Genomic DNA, 21,697 nt, shown 5'->3' with positions numbered 1-21,697 from the left:
TTCTCGCTCGTGTCCACTGAGCCGTTGGGCCCACCCTGCAACCTCATTAAATAACACTAGGCTGGCCTCTTGCTGTCATTCATGCGAGGAGCTGAAGCTCATTGGTTAGAACTTGAATTGCTACGGGGTCGGCCCACGTGGGGGAAAATGGCGTGACACAGCATTAAGAAAAGCTGTGCCAGGGATTTCGTGGCTAATTAAGGTAAGACAGTAATTCTGCTCATTATGCATGTATGAACTGCACATTGACACATCCAGCCCAATGCGGGAGGTTTAAAAAAATACTTTCAAAGTACCGGCGCATGTCTTTTAAGACTAAAATGTCAGTACAGAGCTAAATTGTGTGACTGCTTTACAGTATGTTCCAAAAGGGGTGTCAGTGTTGGACTCATTTATTGACTTGATATACAGTGATAGTCTGACGCTATGCCAGACAGAACGCCACAGATGAACACACATCATGGGCCGATCCCTGGCGTCGCGGTGGTTCGCCCGACTGTAGTGATTGCTCCTTTACCTCACCCGGCCCATCTTCTTGCCGCGACCTTTGATGCTTAAAGGGGCAGGAAAGAGTTACAAAGCTTTATCTCAAACCTGCCATGCTCGACAGGTAGCAAGCCGGCCCTGTGGTGCCAGTGGATGTCTTTCAATTACAGCAGTTTTGTTCATTCTAATGATCTACTGTTCACTCTCCCTCACTCGTAAAATCATTGGATTGGTGCAATCATGGCCAGTCCATTCCTTTTGAGTCTGTGAGGGGGGAGTGTTTGAGTGCACACTTTGGGACTACAGATGTGGTCCACTTACAACTCAAGTGTGAATGAGTTTAATGGTTTCAGTCAAGATGTCAAGTTCAGTGCAATCAATCCGGTGTAAGGGTTTTTAGGCTTGTTTTTTTGTTGTAATAATGGGGAATGGTTTCATTCTGCAATTTCAGACCACACCATGTTTTCTCCTTTTAAAATGAATAGGAGCTAATTCATAGATGCTACATACAGATCTGGACACAGATGCTGTGTAAACAATGGATATGAATGGTGAAATGATCAGGGGTTGGGAAGCTATAGTTCTTCAGCTACATGCTTCAGACAGAAGTGTAGGGCGGGAGATGCCACTGAAATTTGTTAGGTGGGGAGAGAGGATGAAATGAAATGCTCTGAATTAGGCCCGCAGAATTATACCTATGGAGTAGCGGCTTCCAAGAGTTGGCTTAAAAGGAAGTTTGACCATACTGCCATGGCTATCAGGAATTCCAATCTACTGAAACAATAAGCTGTAATAGACCTTTCCTGGTGGCGCTGAGGTTAAAAGACTTGGCTTGAGAACCAGACATGGCAGTTTCAAACCCCCTATGTGCAGATTGTCAACATATAAAGTGTAAAAAAAAAAAATAATCTTAGGTTTGCTTTCTTATGCTGTAAGGAGCTACACATTTGCATGTTGTGGTAATATTAGGTTAAACTTAAAATATACAATTTTTCCAAATGTCCTTGAAATATTGTGAGGACATCCAAGACAAGATCAAATGTATATTGCCTGAACATCATTGGAATGTTTTGTTAAACCTATCTAAAACCAATATGCTAAGAAGGTCATAAAAAACAGACTTATTTGGAAAATTGTGGAATATTGTGCAACTTTTGAACATTACAAGAAAGTTCTTGCACATTAATAAGGGAATGTAATCTAACTTCAACGTTGTATGAATGTCAACACAACCGAGCATGTAATGTATTCCCACAACCTAATTAAAATGGGAACCTTTAAAGATCTCAATGCCCGTTCCGTCAACATTCTTGCAACATCAAACTAATGCTTTATTCAACCTAATACAAACAGGATCTGAATGTCAGCCCTACTGGACAGTTTTAGTGCTTTGAGAACCTACCTCGTCATATCCCCACAATGTTACCACAACCTAGACGTGTTAGAAACTTTTAAACATAAAAAAGTGTTCTGGGAATGTTCCTGTAACATCAGGTTAATGTTTTTTGCACCCTAAAAGAAACATTTTATAATCATCCGCACAACTAGACCGTGTTTGTGTTTTGGGAACATATCTTTTCCCCACAATGTTCCCACCAGACTGTTCCCAGAACAAATGTTTTATGTTCTTTAAAAGTTCCTAACACATTTCTTGAAAGAACAGACCAAATGTGTTCTGGGAACATTCTTGTAACATTAGGTGAATGTTTTATACGAACATTGTATAATCATCAGCATGACTGGACAGTTTTTGTGTTATGAGAACATTTTTGTGAAGTGTGTGTGTGTGTGCTAGGTAAAGGTGACTTACATTGTACTTCTGTTTCTTGAGGTTCTCACAGAGGTCAAACTTCTCAGCCTCCAGCTCCATTATCCACGGCCACATCTCATTGGCTGTTGCCCTGCAGGGAGAAGGCCAATCAGAACACTGTTGTTGTCTCACTGAAGAATCTATATCACTTGAACCATTCAGATAGTCATGTTCAGTCATATATTGAAAAAACAACAGCATCATACTTGAGTTTGTCCTCATTCAGATGGTCGATGCTGAGAGGTTTCCTGCGGTCAGCAAGAATCTTCTTCTCCCTCTGTCTGTTTTTTGGCTCCTTTACGGTTTTCACTCTGGGCATTGAAAGATCAGAAATAAAATTACTCAAAGAAATTAAGAACATTGAGGGGAGGTAATCTTAATTGCCCCACATTACTTGGGAGGCCTCTGTTACACTATTATCCATATATTTATAGTAAAGAATACACAGTATATTTTAGACATTTTTGTACAATATCAAACTGACCTTCTGCTGGATGCCTCCATACTGGTGGGTCATGTTAGTGAGAGCCTTTTTTTTCTCAGCATTGTCATTGTTCTTCCTACGTTGCTCTTCTGCCTCCTTCCTCTCTTTCTCCTCCTGCAGAGCAGTAGAGAAAAACGACAGAGCATTAGGCAATAAAGACCAATCAAGAGATCTTTCAAAGAAACTACATCCACAATATGTTTGACCCCCTAAAATGTTTTATAGAAGAGAGAAGGAACTTACAACTTCCTTCTCCCTCTCCACACGAACCCTCTGCTGCTCTGCCCTCTCCGCACAGCGTTTCTCCTACACATATGTACACAAACACACAGTAGTTAGGTGTTTGTTAGTTGTAATGTTGTTGTTTTTAACACTGTAGAAATATAAATGTTATTTAATTATATTTCTATAGAAAGCACAGTCACGTTCTAAAATGGCCGACTCACAATCCTGTTTACGAGGGAGATGAGCTCCTCTTCCTTCTTCTTCCTCTGGATGAAGTGACACTCAAGAGACTGGAGCTCAGACAGGTCCTTCTCCTGACGCTTCCTGTGGATGTCCTGACCACCAGAAAGAAGAATTTGATTTCGTATTAAGAATTGCTTTGGGGGCCTCCTGGGTGGCGCAGTGGTCTAGGGCACTGCATCGCAGTGCTAACTGCGCCACCAGAGTCTCTGGGTTCGCGCCCAGGCTCTGTCGCAGCCGGCCGCGACCGGGAGGTCCGTGAGGCGACGCACAATTGGCATAGCGTCGTCCGGGGTAGGGAGGGTTTGGCCGGTAGGGATATCCTTGTCTCATCGCGCTCCAGCAACTCCTGTGGCGGGCCGGGCGCAATGCCCGCCAGCCAAGGGGGCCAGGTACACGGTGTTTCCTCCGACACATTGGTGCGGCTGGCTTCCGGGTTGGAGGCGCGCTGTGTTAAGAAGCAGTACGGCTGGTTGGGTTGTGCTTCGGAGGACGCATGGCTTTCGACCTTCGTCTCTCCCGAGCCCGTACGGGAGTTGTAGCGATGAGACAAGGTAGTAATTACTAGCGATTGGATACCACGAAAATTGGGGAGAAAATGGGATAAAAAATAAAATAAAAAAAAGAATTGCTTTGGTTAGACATGATATATTACACCATATCACTAGATAGACTTTATTGTTTTTGGCTTCTGTCTTTTTATTGACTTTCGGTACCTCTCATTTGCTAAATATGACAGCTGGAGGCAAGAGCAAATCTGTCACAAACGGTGAGTTTTCTTACCATGGTGTGTGTGTGTGTGTGTTGGATGGTTCAACTCACATCAAAATCCACTTTGCAACAAAGATGGCGGATGGTGACAAAGAGGTTTTGCATGAACCTATGGAAATGAAAAATATATGGAATATAATCTCAATATGCACAATTCCGTAAACTTCAAATGTGATCCTTAATCACATATAATTTGTCATCTGTCAGGGGAAAAGAAAGAGCGGGCAACCCAGAAACTGAGATCTTCCGGCAGAAATGAATAAGCACGACCTCAACTGGTGTGACCTGGAAAAACTTGCCCTGAACAGAGAGATGGAGGACATTCTTCAACAAACTATGCTCCTTATAGAAGCCAAGGTCTTAAGACTTTAATCAAGTAATATGTCAGATTGAATCTCATGATTTTGTGGTAAACTTTGGTATAGGCTTAGATCCTTAGAAAAAAAAACTGACTCTTAGCTTGATGATATCATAAATTATAATCGTGCTTATAACATTTTGTATGTTAACTGGGATAGAAAAGTCCTTTAGTTTTACTGCATGGGGTCATAAAAGTCTAATTATGTAATAAAATATCCATTATATAGAGTTGCATTTGCATATACACTAGCTCTCAAGAAGCCAAGGGGAGTATACCCGGCGCTAGGGTTCCCAATTGAAGGTATGAATCACAGCTGGCTCCATGTGAACTACAATCCCGACCCGTCGTTTTAACGTTTAGAAATGTTAACAATGCTCGCTTGCTATACAGTTATGCAAACCTTTGTAACGTAACTTTCATATCCGCAAGAAATAATCTTTCAAATACTAAAAATACACTTCCTGTACTCAGTTTAGCAAAGTTGCACATGGCTGTGTTCTCACACCATCCAGCCGAAGTAGGCTACAACACATCCTCTCACCTTGCGCTTGCATTTCCATTGGATCATTCTATTCCACATTTCTACCCTGAAGCAGGTGTTACTCAAAACACACCCGGGTGCAACTTCGCTAAACTGCGTACAGTAAGTGTATATATTTTTTAAAATATATGAAGGTTAAGTTCCAAATATTTTCGAAACCGTATTGCAAGCGAGGTGTATTAACGTTTAGAAAGAGCATTTGGGCAGCTTCGGTGCATTTTCCCCCGGGAAAATTAAACAGTACGTGGAATGACCCAATGCAATGCAATTTAAGTCATGATAAGGGCAACATATACTGAGTGCCCTCGGAACAGTCTCAATTCGTTGGGGCATGATGGACGACTGTACAAGGTGTCGAAAAGCGTTCCACAGGGATGCTGGACCATGTTGACGGTAATGCTTCCCACAGTTGTGTCAAGTTGGCTGGATGTCCTTAGAGAAGTAGACCATTCTTGACACAGGGGAACCTTATGAGCGTGAAAAAACAAATCCGGTGCGCCTGGCACCTACTACCATACCCTGTCCAAAGGCACTTACATCTTCTCTTGCCCTTTCACCATCTGAATGGCACACATACAGTACACAATCCATGTCTCAGTTGTCTTAAGCCTTAAAAAAATACTTCTTTAACTTGTCTCCTCCCCTTCCTCTACACTGATTGAAGTGGATTTAACAAGTGACATCAATAAGAGATCATAGCTTTCACCTGGTCATTCTATGTCATGGAAAAAGCATGTGTCCTTAATGTTTTGAACACTCAGTGTCAGTCTTTACCAGCAGTCAGTCTTTACTAGTCTAATTCATTACAATAATTTTAGGAAAACCTAAATTTAAATCGACAGACTTTCAGACAAAGCCAAAATAAATCTTACCTTCTCCCTTCACAAAAGAGGTGGCATGAAAACAAAATAAACAGTTCATTAGTTTGATATAGCAGAAGATAATTTTTTTTAATCAAAAAATCTGATACTCACTGCACTTCCTTCACTTCTTCTGTGTCTGACATTTTGTTTTATTTAAACCCTAAAATACAAAATCCGCCTTTACTTGAGTACGTAATATGGCGCTAAGAGTAATCAGGGATGTACTTTTCAGACTAGTAGAAAATGTGCCAAACTAGGCTGCTGGCTAGTGAGATTTTGTCTTTTCAAATATCGCGCGTCACAGATGTTGGTCTACTAGCCTGCTGACCAGTGCCTAAAACCCTTAAATTCCATCCCTGAGAGTAACCCATACCGGATTCAAACACATGGAATAACAAGCTATTATAGCCTAAGCTACCATCATCACGTCCCACTATCACAGCACTCAATCTTCCTCTCGACATCTCAAGTATTTGCTCTGGCTTGTTCACTTGCTCAGAGGACATTGTCTGTCTGATCAATTACTTAGCTGCTCTTAGAAGAACACTACCAGTCAAAATTTCGGGCACGCCTACTCATTCAACTGTTTTTATTTATTTTTTACGATTTTATACATTGCAGAATTGTCACTTATAGTCCCTCTCCGGCCTCTAGTTCATCAGCCTGCTGATTATCCTGCTGTCACGTTCGTCAAAGGGACTGAGTGAGGACCAACATGCAGCGCGTGGAAAGTACATCTTCTTTATTAACGAAAGAAGACGAAAACGAAACAAACACTATACAAACTACAAAAACAGACGACCGTGAAGCTATACAAACAGAAGTGCTGACACTAAACACTATGACATAGACAATTCCCCACAAACAGCTAAAGCCTATGGCTACCTTAAATATGGCTCCCAATCAGAGACAACAATAACCAGCTGTCTCTTATTGAGACCCAATTCAGGCAACCATAGACTTTCCTAGATACCTACACTCAACCATAGACACAGCTAGACACATTCACTCAACACAAACCCATACACTACACCCAACACCCCCTTTACCATATAACCACCCAAAACCGACAAAACACAAACATTCCCCATGTCACACCCTGACCTAACTAAAATAATAAAGAAAACAAAGAATACTAAGGCCAGGGCGTGACACCTGCGCACCTGTCACCATCATCAAGCGCACCTGACACTCACCTGGACTCCGTCACCTCCTTGATTATCTTCCCTATACTTGTCACTCCACTTGGTTCTGTCCTCGGGTGTTGTTGACGCTGTTTCATGTCGGTGTGTTGTTTGTGTTTCGTGTTTATTGTTTTGTTTGTTTATTTATGAATTAAAACACTCACTCCCTCCCTGTACTTGCTTTCCCGACTCTCAGAGCACTCGTTACAAGAATAATAGTGAAGACATCAAAACAATGAAATGACACATGGAATCATGTAGTAACCAAAAAAGTGTTAAATATAAAACATATTTTGATTTGTTTGAGATTCCTCAAAGTTGCCACCGTTTGCCTTGATGACAGCTTTGCACACGAGGTAGTCACCTGAAATGCATTTCAATTAACAGGTGTGCCTTAAAAGTTCATTTGTGGAATTTCTTTCCTTCTTAATGCGTTTGAGCCAATCAGTTGTGTTGTGACAGAAGTTGGGTATACAGAAGACCAAGTCCATTTTAATGCAAGAACAGCTCAAATAAGCAAAGAGAAACGTCAGTCCGTTACTTTAACAGATGAAGGTCAGTCAATACGGAAAATGTCAAGAACTTTTAAAGTTTCTTCAAGTGCAGTCGCAAAAACGATCAAGCGCTATGATGTAACTGGCTCTCATGAGGACCGCCACAGGAAAAGACCCAGAGTTACCTCTGCTGCAGAGGATAAGTTCATTAGAGTTACCAGCCTCATAAATTGCAGCTCAAATAAATGTTTCACAGATTTCAAGGAACAGATATATCTCAACATCAACTGTTCAGATGAAACTGCGTGAATTAGGCCTTCATGGTCGAATTGCTGCAAAGAAACTACTACTAAAGGACATCAATAAGAAGGAGAGACTTGCTTGGGCAAAGAAACACGAGCAATGGACATTAGACCGGTGGAAATCTGTCCTTTGGTCTGATGAGTCCAAATTTGAGATTTTTGATTCCAAACGCCATGTCTTTGTGAGACGCAGAGAAGGTGACCGGATGATCTCCGCATGTGTGGTTCCCACAATGAAGCATGGAGCAGGATGTGTGATGGTGTGCGGGTGCTTTGCTGGTGACAGTGCCTGTGATTTATTTAGAATTCAAGGCACACTTAACCAGCATGGCTATCACAGCATTCTGCAGCGATACGCCATCCCATCTGGTTTGCGCTTAGTGGGACTATCATTTGTTTTTCAACAGGACAATAACCCAACGCACTTCCAGGCTGTGTAAGGGCTATTTGATCAAGAAGGATAGTGATGGAATACTGCCTCAGATGACCTGGCCTCCACAATCACCTGACCTCAACCCAATTGAGATGGTTTGGGATGAGTTGGACCGTAGAGTGAAGGAAAAGCAGCCAACAAGTGCTCCACATATGTGGGAACTCCTTCAAGACGGTTGGAAATGCATTCCAGGTGACTACCTCATGAAGCTGGTTGAGAGAATGCCAAGAGTGTGCAAAACTGTCATCAAGGCAAAAGGGTGGCTACTTTGAAGAATCTAAAGTATAAAATGTATTTAGATTTTTTAGTTACTACATGATTCCATATTTGTTATCTCATAGTTTTGATGTCTTCACTATTATTCTACAATGTAGAAAATAGTGAATATAAAGAAAAACCCTTGAATAAGTAGGTGTGTCCAAACTTTTGACTGGTACTGTATATAACTGAATTGTATTTAATGAGAGCTTGATCCACACAACATTGCACTCATCCATACTCCCTTCTAGAGATACAAGGAGTCTACAGGTCATGGTCTCGTCTGATCAGTAGTTAAGGACATAAACCTTATACCGAGTCTCAACTGGGATAGCGGCCAAGTACACTGTCTGCTTTAGAAACTAACAGGACTGTCAGTTACGTACTTCAGGACAGGTGAGGAGTCCCAGACCCTTCACCACTCATGAAATTGAACCTCATGTCATGCCTATCCTATGGTGATGTCCAACTGCCTGCCAGAGCCCTGTCAGTGGCTTTAGAAATGTGAGTCATGCTTTATTTGAAAGGTACCTGCATTAGGGTACCTACAGCACATAACAACTTTGTATGACACATATAACATCCATAAGCCATCCATAAATCAAATCAAATCAAATTGTCAAATTGTATTAGTCACATGCGCCGAATACCTTACAGCCCTTAACCAACAATGCAGTTTAAAACAAATACAGATAATAAAAAATAACAAGTAATTAAAGAGCAGCAGTAAAATAACAATAGCGAGACTATATATAGGGGGTAACGGTAGAGAGTCAATGTGCGGGGGCACCGGTTAGTCGAGGTAATATGTACATGATAACAACAGAGTAGCAGAGGTGTAAAAGAGGGGGGGGGGGGTGCAAATAGTCTTTTGATAGGTGTTCAGGAGTCTTATGGCTTTCGGGTAGAAGCTGTTTAGAAGCCTCTTGGACCTAGACTCTGGAACTGCTTGCTGTGCGGTAGCAGAGAGAACAGTCTATGACTAGGGTGGCTAAACCATTCACAAGCAGTACATAAGCATATCATTGTGAATTTGTTATACACTCCTTATGTAGGTAACCTTCAAATAAAGTGTCACTGAAATGTATGAGGGCGCTCCACTCCCCCACTGCCTCCTCTCAGTCCTAGAGAGACTAAATGGTCAAGATAATGAGCAAGCTAAGAACCATCCAAATTGATATCTGCTCTAGCTGTGTCACGTTGATTTGTGATGAATTCCAAGGTAACGTAAAGGTATGTCTGGATGTAAAGACATGTCAGTATGAAGTAATTGCCCTTACCTGAGCCCAAGGCAGAGAGGGAGAGACAGATACAGAGGCTGCAATTCCTTGGGGGTTCAGAATCCTAACAGGTTTGTTTGGGCAAAAAAGGCTACGTAGTGTGGCCCTTCCTACTCATGTGACTGCATTGCCCTATGGTTGTTCAGATATTGTTAGAACCTTAGACAATGGAACCCCAACATATCAGAAGGCATGCACACGCATACATGCCCGTACAGACACGCAGGGTTTCATTGACCACATTCCTTGACATGAAAAATGTTTCCGATCTCTTTGTCCACCGTTCGCCTTTTGAGAACATCATTCATCCGTTTAAAACATTCACAAGCTATTGAATAAAAACACAACATTCAAGAACAAAACTATGACACATTCTTAGCTTTTTATATTTGTTTTATTGATGTAGCAGGGACAAAGAACATCTCGAATCGAAACCTTTGGACAAGGCAGTTCATTACAATAGACATTAGGACTTACTTGACTTACAATACTCTCCTTTGCCTCAAGTTTCAAACAAAAAGGAGCATTCACAGAGATCGATACCACCTCATACTCAAGAATGCCAAAGTCAAACATCAGTGAGTAAAGAACTGTATTTTAATTAGACGCCGAGTACAGTATTGTATTTTGGTATACATCAGTAAAGTCAACTGTATATAGACAGATGGGTACTTACTTTTCCCCTTGACTTGCAATATGGTGCAAATCTCAGCTCATGTTACTCTGTGGGAACAATTCCCATGTTGTTTCAAAAATGATGCAAAGATTCCCTTAAAAAATAAAATACAATGAATTATGTGAAAATGTGTAAACAAAAGAGAACATTCTTAAGAATCCCCAGAACATTTGACATATTTGGTTTTGAAGTGATAGATGCGGTAACGAGGTCAATAGAAGTCGACCAAAACAATGGAAATGGAAATGCCATGGAAACGCATGGGGGAAAGATGCCATGGAGGAAAGTTCCTGAATCTCCTTATTGCCCCGAGCAAAATGTGCCTACATTTAGGCTATTGTCTATGTGTCTTTGAAACTATGTTGAGGTAAAAAATTGGAGAATAATGCTTGTATTGATGTCTACCCCAATACATGTTTATATCATTGTCATCAATCAACTGCATTACAGTTAAAAACGACTTTCACTACCACCACCGATTTTTCTATGCTAGCTACGCTACCAGCTTCTACGAATGGGAGTTAGCATTTAGCGGTCACTACTTCTAAATGTTATGCAGCGTAAACAGCCAAATTTATCCAAATCGAACTTTAGTAACGACATTGTGCACCTGTTACAATATATAAATCATGACAGATTTGACTTTGTTAGATCAGATAGGGGAGGAGATGGCGCCGACAGAGAGGGCCGCCTCGCTTCTAGCTCTTACAAGCATTTCGCTACACCCGCAATAACATCTGCTAAACACGTGATCGTGACCAATCCAATTTGATTTGAGATTTGTTGAATGTGCTCCCGATCCGGTGTCCTTCTATCCCCCATGGTCTATGTTCCATTGACCTCTTTACTGCATCTATACCTCCTCACTGTTTAAAACGTTGGTCCAAAAAACCTCGTCTCTTTGGTTTAGTTGTGAAAATCTTCATGGAACAATGTGATACGACTCCTGTCTCTATGGATGATTGTTAACTTTAGTCAAACGGTCACACCTTTCCTGGATAGCTCTTCATTCCAATAGCCTTATTATACATTGAGACCTTTAAGCCCAACCAAGGAGTGATTAACCCCCCGATAATCTTGCTACAGTCCTGGGCATTATTTATCCAATGATTTTGAAGGGGGTTAGTTTAGCAACCAGTGCTTATTGGGAAATAAGTTGTTGTTCATGGTTTATGTCACCTGGAGAGCAGAGCCATTCAATATACATGTGTACGGTGTCCATATTAGGACAGCCTCCTCGTGACCATGTGGCAGTCCGAATATTGACATCCGTAAACATAAAATAGGTCAAGTATTTAGAGGTTTATCAGCCCAAACCTAAGCGGGACAAAAGTATCAGTCAACGAAAAGTATATTTGGGAGGAAAAAAACAGCTGTGATGCAATAATAGTCATTTTGACATTTCCACAAATGGAATACAACATGTGATCACATGTCAAAAAAGCCGTGATAGTGTGTATACTGCTAATTCATAACTAAAATACCCCATACATACTGTACGACTGAATAATGTGAATATGCACTGCAATGACACCATCACATCACCATTACACTGTGAGCAAAGATCTCGAAGCGATGAATGTGACAAACATCTATCCTGACATATAGGTGGTACATGTATATGATCAGACTGCCAACTAATGTCAACCTTACGCAACTGGAAGCTTTTCTTGAAAAATAGAAAATAAAAGTACAACAAAATTCAGTTCGGTGTGGCTATTTGGATCGATACCTTATTCAATTCTTAGTGTATCTCTTCAGAAGACGCATTGCATTTTGGATAACTTTGATTTTTTTTTTTGAAGGTTTCTTATCTATTCTTTGAATTTCTTTTGTTTATCAAAGAAATTAAGTCGAGCCCAAAAGGGTGGGGGGGATACAATATTTTTCATGACACTAACATAAATGATTTCCAAATTTCATTTTCACAGCGTAAATTCTATGAGGATGTACAAGGGATTGTGCAAAGGCTGGGGGTTGGAACCGTTTCAGGGACCAGAACGGAAAATAATGACATCTTTCGATGAACAGAATCAGAACCAGGAATTGAAGTGATCTACAGTATACTGTTCTGGAACAGAACCATTATTGTAAAAGCATAGGAACTGTTTAATAACGTTATTTTACATTCTGGGGATTTTTTCCCAGTCCCACAAAAAACGCAACAAAGCACCTATGCAAAGTCCACACTCAAAAACGTATTCTAGTGTGTGCCTGCCAGCTGAAAATCTTCGCCAGTTTTTACGCGTGTGTAGGCTACATGCCCCTCCCTCTCTGAAGCATAGGCTACTGTAGCCTACTGATGTTACAAGCGTGATTCAGAAATGAAGGAAAGATTTTTTTGTAGAGAAGAATGGATTAACTTTTTCATTGCTAGTTAAGGATATTATAGCACACACAAGCTTGTTATCAAGCTATATAGCTCTGGTCCAACGTTAAGCCAACTCTCGGAAGTTCAAAGACATTCAAAGTTCCTTCATAGAAGCCGCTCCTCCGTAGCTATAATTCTGTGGGTCTAATTCAGAAAATGCATGTCATAACAAGATGCCCAGCACTTCTAGCCAAGCCTCCTCCTCTACCCTCTCTCGCTCTCTCCCCACCCTCAAAATTTGAGTCGCATCTCTCGACCTACACTTGTCTGTCCAATGCATGTTAACAACTATAGCTTGCCCACTCCGTAGCATCCTGCTCTATCCGCAATGATTGGTGAAGTCATGTAGAAAAATAGATTTCAGAGGTTTAAAAAGGAACAGAAAGGAACGCAATATTTTTTTTTTTTGGGGGGTTCGAACAGGTTCAGAACGTGTTGGTCAGAACAGTGGAATGGAACAACAACAACAAAAAATTCTGTTCAGAACTAAATGATTGGAAAATAATTTGGGTTCCAACCCCTGCAAGGCTGTTATGGATATATTTTTTGGTTATGAATACACATAGTAGAGTCTTGTATTTCATCAGTTTTTGGCTGTTCTTCCTCGGGGTTTTTACTTTGGATCATTAGCGTCCCACACCTGCTGAGAGAGGTAGGGAGGAAAAGATCATTAGTCCCGAGGAAAAGTTGCAAAAAGTCACAAACAAAAAGTCTCAAAAAGTGGCAAAACCGTGCAAGGAAACAGAGAACAACCTGTACAGCCAAACTCTTAAAAATGTAAGAATCACTTTCAAATAAAGTAGTCAAGTATAATTCTACTTCTAAGTGAGTCATAGTTATTCAATTCTAAATCCCAGAGAGAAATATGTATCCACTCCTTCAGAATACAGCATAGCTTATCAAACTTTATTAGGTGTTAATAGAGACACTGATGAATTAACAAGTCATCTAATTTTAGAGCTGTTCATCTAAATGTGTGTGTGTGTGTGTGTGTGTGTGTGTGTGTGTGTGTGTGTGTGTGTGTGTGTGTGTGTGTGTGTGTGTGTGTGTGTGTGTGTGTGTGTGTGTGTGTACGTACAAACATGTGTGCGTGAATGTGTTCAAGTACAGTGAAGTGTGTGTTTGTGTACAAGCATGCATGTGTGCGTATGTGCGCGCAACTGAGTTAGTGTATGTGTGTGTGTGTGTGCGCGTGCGCACAGTTGTGTATATCAGACCCAGTAGGCGCTACCTTTGTCGACACATATTCTGAGGCCCCTGCAGTGCCACTAGTTTGAGTGATTGACAGCTCTAACAATATAATTTGCCCTTCAGTTCATTCCCAGGGGGCTATTTCAGCTGAAGAACTGGGAAGGTTGCACGGGTGGGGGGGCGCTAGATAGGGTGACACCCAAGCGAGTGCGACAGCCTTTCCTTCCCCCAGGGTCTGACTCAGACAGTGGGTGTTAGAGGGATATCCCCAGTTTGGGCTAGACTGGGCTGAGTGTGCTACTAATGATACAGTATATACCGTATTGGGGAACTGTAAAAGTAGCACTGTAGTGAGAAAGGTACTTGGGCAGAAACGTGTACTATATAATCGACAAAACTTGTTACCCATAGGAAATCATACCTCTTTGACCTGTCAGTATCTACTGTTGCTAGTCTCACTCAACAGCCACTGAGATTATACAGTAAGCACCTAGAATTGGCCCAGTATGAGCATAAGCCTTGACAACATTACGGTTGAGTGTAAAAGCCTAGTGAGGGAGGCTACTTTGCTGCTTAAACGGCTGGGATTCCTCCAGAGGCCTGCGGGCATAATGCAACAGTAATGGGACAATAGCAGCTGCACTGTGGCATGCGTGGCATCATGCCGACGGTCTGCACAGTATTCGTCGGGTCCAGGTGGCATGGGGTGACCTACGCATCCCACTATATAGGGAATAGGATGGCATTTGGGATGCCTCCACTGCCCTGCGTTGTTTAACCCCCACGCCACCTCGACCATTTGGGACACAGGACACGACAGGTTCCTTGCACAGAGAAATAAGGTCAGTGGGAACGAGCCCTTTATATATAGAACAATAATGCAATGAGGCAATGGAACATGCCCAATATGTCCGTCCAAAGGATTTGATTTACGGTGGCCAGCGAACTCGGGCACAGAGTGGAGGACAGACGTAGGAGTTATGGACACGGCTCCAACGGCTCCAGTCAAGGCACGTGTGGGTGGGTGTCCTTCATGTGAGGAAAAAGTCTCCTTAGCCCCAGCTTCTTTCGTTCTGTGACAATGTCACTCGCAACAGGTTCGGAAAAGCAGGCGCGCACACATTCACATCGTGGTGAGAAAACTCACTTACCATTTGTGACAGATTTGGTCTTGCCTCCAACTGTCACCTGTTAACAGAAAACAAGGGAACACAAAGTTACTAATCTTTACCAGTGAAATGACTATTTCTAGGTGAGTCATGTCTTACCAAGGGGCAATCATTACTACTTATTCAGATTTCATATAGTTCAGGGTCATGCAGTTTAATATGCTAAACTGACTCACAAGGAGTGAAGAAAGTGTGACAACTGTGTATCAGCAAACCAGAATTGAACACGACTAGGAAACGTTATGCTGAAGTACTGAAATTCCCACAGAAGAACATCCTTTCTGAACATTCTTGGAACTATTTGAGAACATTCCCAATGTCAAACCAGTTGGAGAACGTTCCTGGAACATTACCAAAATTGAAATGAAATGTAACCATGTTTGAAACGTTTTATCTTTGGCACACTGTAGATACTCCAGTACTGTTGCCTAATCACACATGTACCCCTAGACCCAACACTTGTGGAGATCTGAGAGATTGGACAGGTGTTCGCCATATGGCAAAAATCCACCTAGCCTACAAGAGGGCAAGGTGGAGCTATCAAGATACTGTTTACACCCATCAAATCCTCTCCGTTCTCCATTTTGTCTGAGGGTAGGGGCTAGAGGTTGTTTTCGGGACAGGGCCTTCATCTGATCTACTAGCTCACCTTAGCAGGGGAAGAGCCCTTTGTTTCCCATAGGCTGCGCTTGTTGCCCACATCAACAGGTTTCAGGTCCTGCAAGAGAACACAGAGCAGAGCGTAACGTGGGGAAGAAGCCCTAGTGAGGCAATAGCGCATTTAATCAGAACAAAAGCATGGACGGAACTACGCCGGATGCTAAGAAGTGCATCAACGGTTGGCGAATGATCGCGACTAAATTGCTATTCATTTATTGATGAACTAAAATGTATATGTTTCCATCAATGGCGCATTCAAGAAAGTACTTTTGAAAGATATCAGATGCATATTGCTAACTGGATCATACAGTACCTTTCCCACAGTTAAAATCAAGCGGAAGACAGAACAGAAAAGTACAGAAGGAAGGAAAGTTCCGGAGGAAGACGACTGCAGAGCTAGTCAAGTAGAAGAGAGGAAAATAAAGAAGTTGTTAAACAACAGTAATTGATAGAGAGACATTTTCTCAAAACAAATAGCCTAACCGAAACATTTCATATAACATACAGAAGGAGTGCTTTATACCTTCTCTCCATGAGAGGGAAACCTTGCGTTCCTGTAAAAGCAACTTGGCTCTTACAAGTACTTGTGGCCAGAAGGAATGGGACTAAAGATATCCCCTCATAAATGTCAGGTTCGAAACAAAGTGGCTTGCCAATCAACAGTACGTCTCACATCCTGTTCTGCCTGTCTCAAATAGAACTGGTCAGATTCGCCTGCTAGCAAGCTATAAAGAATAGCACGCACTGACTGTCTCAAATAGAACTGGTCAGATTAGCCTGCTAGCAAGCTATAAGGAATAGCACGCACTGACTGTCTCAAATAGAACTGGTCAGATTAGCCTGCTAGCAAGCTATAAGGAATAGCACGCACTGACTGTCTCAAATAGAACTGGTCAGATTAGCCTGCTAGCAAGCTATAAGGAATAGCACGCACTGACTGTCTCAAATAGAACTGGTCAGATTAGCCTGCTAGCAAGCTATAAAGAATAGCACGCACTGACTGTCTCAAATAGAACTGGTCAGATTAGCCTGCTAGCAAGCTATAAAGAATAGCATGCACTGACTGTCTCAAATGGCCTCAACATCACACTGGATATGGCCTTTACTTTAGATATACATCCAATTTAGGATACCTGTATCCTACACATCGGTTAAACACAGAAATGATCTGGTTTAACTCTCTAGTTTGAAATCTAAACAAATCAACTGTTAGGAGAAAGCAAAAGTCGTTTTTTATGAAACTGGTCATCAACTGAAAACATTTGAGAGACTTTACCTTTTTGATTGGTCACATACAGACAGTCACATTGTCACCACGATCTAAAACGTCCCCTCAAGACACTGTTTACACACTTCCATAAACCACACACTCGTATGCCATGGCGTGGTGTACGCAAACTTGAATGTACTCTTATCGTACTCTGTCAGCAGTAAGATAACGTTAAAGTAACTATCCAGCCCAAGCAAGATGAAATATTGCATCTGACAGTGGCTGATGTGGAGGGCATAACCAGGGAGGTACACTATATATACAAATGTATGTGGACACCCCTTCAAGTTAGTGGATTTGGCTATTTAAGCCACACCTGTTGCTGGCAGGTGTATAAAATCGAGCACACACCCATGCAATCTCCATAGACAAACATTGGCAGTAGAATGGACTTATTGCAGTGACTTTCAACGTGGCACCGTCATAGGATGCCACCTTTCCAACAAGTCAGTTCGTCAAATTTCTGTCCTGCTATAGCAGGCCCGGGTCAAATGTAAGTGCTGTTATTGTGAAGTGGAAACATCTAGGAGCAAAAACATCTCAGCCGCGAAGTGGTAGGCCACACAAGCTCACAGAACGGGACCGCCAAGTGCTGAAGTGTGTAAAAATTGTGTGTCCTTGGTTGCAACACTCACACCAAGCTCTAAACTGCCTCTGCAAGCAACGTCAGCACAATAACTGCTCGTCGGGAGCTTCATGAAATGGGTTTCCATGGCCGAGCAGTCGCACTCAAGCCTAAGATCACCATGCGCAATGCCAAGTGTCGGCTGGAGTGGTGTAAAGCTCGCCGCCATTGGACTCTGGAGCAGTGGAAAAGTGTTCTCTGGAGTGATGAATCATACTTCACCATCTGGCAGTCCGACGGATGAATCTGGGTTTGGTGGATGCCAGGAGAACTCTACCTTCCTCAATGCATAATGCCAACTGTAAAGTTTGGTGGGGGAGGAATAATGGTCTGGGGATGTTTTTCATGGTTCGGGCTAGGCCCTTTAGTTCCAGTGAAGGGAAATCTTAACGCTACAGCATACAATGACATTCTAGACAATTCTGTGCTTCCAACTTTGTGGCAACAGTTTGGGGAAGGCCCTTTCCTGTTTCAGCATGACAATGACCTTGTGCACAAGGCAAGGTCCATACAGAAGTGGTTTGTTGAGATCTGTGTGGAAGAACTTGACTGTCCTGCACAGAGCCCTGACCTCAACCCCATCAAACACCTTTGGGATGAATTGGAATGCCGACTGCGAGCCAGGCCTGATCGCCCAACATCAGTGTCTGACCTCACTAATGCTCTTGTGGCTGAATGGAAGCAAATCCCCACAGCAATGTTCCAACATCTAGTGGAAAGCCTTCCCAGAAGAGTGGAGGCTGTTACAGCAGAAAAAATGACATGACGCGTACATAAATCCTATTTCAGCGCGTCTCCACTAGTGTAGGTCACAAGTTGAGAGACAAAATGGATGATCGTATAGACGTACACTCACCAGGTCGGCCATTTGGGGTCATTAGACTACAGCTAGCCACATTTTCAAGTTAAAGAGCTCAATCGTGTGTTTTGTCCTTACTTCAGCCTTCTCAGCTGCGGCTGCGGCTGCCTTGCCAGTGTCTGCCGGGCTCTTGCCCCAGCCTTTAGTCAGTCCAGCCACACCCACTTTAATATCAGCAGCATCCTGGGGAAGAAGGTGGAGAAGTAGACTGTCATTCATCACTTTCAGTCAGCGATTGCTCTCTCGCTCTCTCCTCCTGTCTCCCAATCTCTTCTTATTTACATTTTTTTGTCATTTAGCAGACGCTCTCATCCAGAGCACCTTACAGGAGCAATTATGGTTAAGTGCTCAAGGGTACATCAACAGATTTTTCACCTAGTCAGCTCGGGGATTCAAACGAGTGACATTCCACTTACTGGCCCATCTCTCTTAACCGCTAGGCTACCTGCCTTTCTTCTCCCTCTCTCCCTTTCCCTCTCTCAATCCTTCCCCCTCCCTCCCCTCTCTCTCTCTCTCTCCCCGTCCCTCTCCTGACTCCCTCTCCTCCCTCACCTTATTCATAGACTTGGGGCTCTCAGTGGCCACCCCAACGTTCCCTTTCTCCCACATGCTCTTGATGTTGCGGATGCTTGGTGTCTCTGGCAGGTCTGAGACTGGAGACTTAGGAGACCTCACATCCCGGTTGGTCTGTGGAGAGGGAAAGGAGACATTTCATTTGTTTCATTTTGGTAATTTAGCAGACACGCTTATCCAGAGCGACCCACAGTCAGACATCAAGATAAAGCCACTTAAAAATAAATCAATAAATAGAGAAACTGGGAGGCAAGTGATTGTGTTTGTTTTCCATTTATTTAGTTGTTTAACCTTTATCTAACCATAAAAGTCAGTTGAGAACCAATTCTCATTTACAATGATGACTACAAATGGACAAATAGGTCCTCAACAAGATACAATCACCTCATTTTTGCCTCCTAGCTTTTTATTGGATGTTTGTACTCATTCTGTCATTCTTATGACATGATGAGTAGGCCTCAAGATGCCCTGGAACACTATGCATTTAGGATGTGTCTATGCCTTACATGAACTGCAGCAGTGTATAAATCCAGTCTGTTGCCTATCTTGGAGACAATAGGAGCATGTGATGTCTTACAGCTGTAGGAGCAAGAACACACAAACCGTGAGTACAATGCCGAACATTCTAGACTGAAGGTTTACATGAATACCATAGTAGGAGTAAAAGGCAAGGAATGCTCACCCTTTCTGGGCTCTCTGGTTCAAGAATTCTGCTCTCTCCCCAATCTAAAAACACAGAGAATAGACTAACTTGATTACACTTGTAAACACATTATTGACATGCAACACACAGCTGATGCAAATGTCTGCTGCTCTCTCTCTCTCTCTCTCTCTCTGTCTCCTCCTCTGTCCCTCTCTTTCCATTTCTTCCTTTCTCCCTTCAGACTAAAATTCTTACCATTCTTGGGCAGTTAGTTCTGTGTGATCTGAACAAAGTGAACCAAATGGTGATGACTCAGTGTTGTGTTGAGGAGTCAGTCTGTCACAGAGCCAGTATAAGCAAGGTCCTGTCAGCTCCTGAGCCCCGGGCTGGGAACCCAGGACTGCTGTTTATGATAAATGACAAGTCTATAACGAGTGTGCGCACACAAACGCATGCAAGCCATACACTCAGGCAGGCACACACGTACACAAACACACAAAAGCATTCACACACACACCCCTCATACTGCTAGCTGTGGATGCTCCTAAAATACTTGTCACAATAAATTCCTCTCAGTCCTAGACCTCCTCTAAACACCCATATTTGAGCACAGTTGTGATACCAGCTGCAAAATCACTGTTTTGCACTTGCCATGGAAAATTTCTGTTTTTATGGAAAGCTGTCTATCATTCAGAGGACATAGAAACAGACTTAACAATTAAAGAGACAGCAGCATGTTTCAAATTTGGAAACACATAAGTTTCCCATGTTTGTATGAGAATAATTCTATGGATCTTTACTCAAGGTGTTGCATTGCATTGCTTTTTGGGAAGACATTGCACATCAATATGGACACAATATCTATAGGCGATAGCTTTTGTTAATCGCCAACAGATCTCTCTCAGTTACTGTAATGATATCATCTGTAGCTGAAGCCTATAGGGCCTCACCTTGCCCTTGGGCGTGACACCCAATGTGAAGGGTTTCTTGTCTCCGTCGCCCGATTCCTCTATCATCTGTTTCTTCTTCTCTGCAGCGTCTTTTCTTCTTTGCTCTATCTCTTCCTTCAACCTCTTCCTCTCCTCCTGTTAGAACCAGAGCAATGGCCCATTTATCCATCATTGTTATCGTTAGGGTTAAGGTTAAACCGGGATGAAGACATGAAGCTAGAGTTAGGGTTTTTCACTAGGCACGAAATGGAAGAAAACGTTCTGAAATGGGGTGAAAACATGTTTTTTTTTTAAATAATTTTGCTGTTTAATAAAGCATTTTGCTTCCGTTTCAACTGAATCCCTATCTGTTCGTCCCATGTCCCCACCTGTCTGTCTGTCTGTCCGTCCATCCGTCCCCAGTCTCCACCGGTCTGTCAAATGTTTTTTTGTCACATGCTTTGTAAACAACAGGTGTAGGCTAACAGTGAAATGCTTACTTATGAAACTTTCCCAACAGAGCATGCAGAGAGAATAATAGAAAAATAATAGAAAGATAATAACACATGGAATAAATACACAGTGATTTACTCTAACTTATACACAGGGTACCAGTACTAAAGTCGATGTGCAGGTTAATTGAGGTAGATAAGTACATATAGTTAGGGGTAAAGGCACCAGGCAACAGGATAGATAATAAACAGTAGGGGCTGTGATTCAAAAAGAGTTAGTGCAAAAAGAGTCAATGCGGGTAGGCCGAGTAGCTGTTTGGTTAACTATTTAGGAGTCTTGTGGCTTGGTGGTAGAAGCTGTTCAGGGTCCAGTTGGTTCTTGTTGGTGCATCGGTACCGCTTGCCATGCGGTAGCAGAGAGAACAGTCTATGACTTGGGAGGCTAGAGTCTTTGATTTTTAGGGCCTTCCTCTGATATCGCCTGGTATAGAGGTCCTGGATGATAGGGAGCTTGGCCCCAGTGCTGTGGATGGGGGCGTGCTCGGCC

At 42.4% G+C, this 21,697-nt stretch overlaps 1 protein-coding gene and 1 pseudogene across 6 annotated transcripts in view; both read right to left on the bottom strand.

The window, feature by feature from the left end:
• Positions 1 to 376: 376 nt before the first annotated feature.
• LOC129867676 (troponin T, cardiac muscle-like) lies at positions 377 to 4,945 on the bottom strand (annotated as a pseudogene).
• A 5,159-nt stretch (positions 4,946 to 10,104) lies between these two features.
• LOC129866671 (caldesmon-like) overlaps positions 10,105 to 21,697 on the bottom strand; it is a 56,045-nt gene continuing 44,452 nt past the window's right edge. For 5 of the 6 annotated variants that reach the window (XM_055939453.1, XM_055939452.1, XM_055939454.1 and 2 more), the window contains 8 exons: positions 20,720 to 20,854; positions 19,809 to 19,852; positions 19,633 to 19,705; positions 19,106 to 19,240; positions 18,632 to 18,736; positions 15,789 to 15,857; positions 15,122 to 15,158; positions 10,105 to 13,422 (listed from right to left, as the gene is read on the bottom strand). In XM_055939453.1, coding sequence (XP_055795428.1) covers positions 13,406 to 13,422; positions 15,122 to 15,158; positions 15,789 to 15,857; positions 18,632 to 18,736; positions 19,106 to 19,240; positions 19,633 to 19,705; positions 19,809 to 19,852; positions 20,720 to 20,854 — 615 coding nt within the window. In that variant the 3' untranslated portion in view covers positions 10,105 to 13,405. The remainder of the gene's footprint in view (positions 13,423 to 15,121; positions 15,159 to 15,788; positions 15,858 to 18,631; positions 18,737 to 19,105; positions 19,241 to 19,632; positions 19,706 to 19,808; positions 19,853 to 20,719; positions 20,855 to 21,697) is intronic. The other variant, XM_055939455.1, reaches the window with a different exon arrangement.

The sequence above is a fragment of the Salvelinus fontinalis genome, chromosome 12 (genome assembly GCF_029448725.1).
Source record: "Salvelinus fontinalis isolate EN_2023a chromosome 12, ASM2944872v1, whole genome shotgun sequence".
Classification (NCBI taxonomy): Eukaryota; Metazoa; Chordata; class Actinopteri; order Salmoniformes; family Salmonidae; genus Salvelinus; species Salvelinus fontinalis.
The sequence above is the reverse complement of the archived record's forward strand: the minus strand, read 5'-3'. Positions and strand labels throughout refer to the sequence as shown.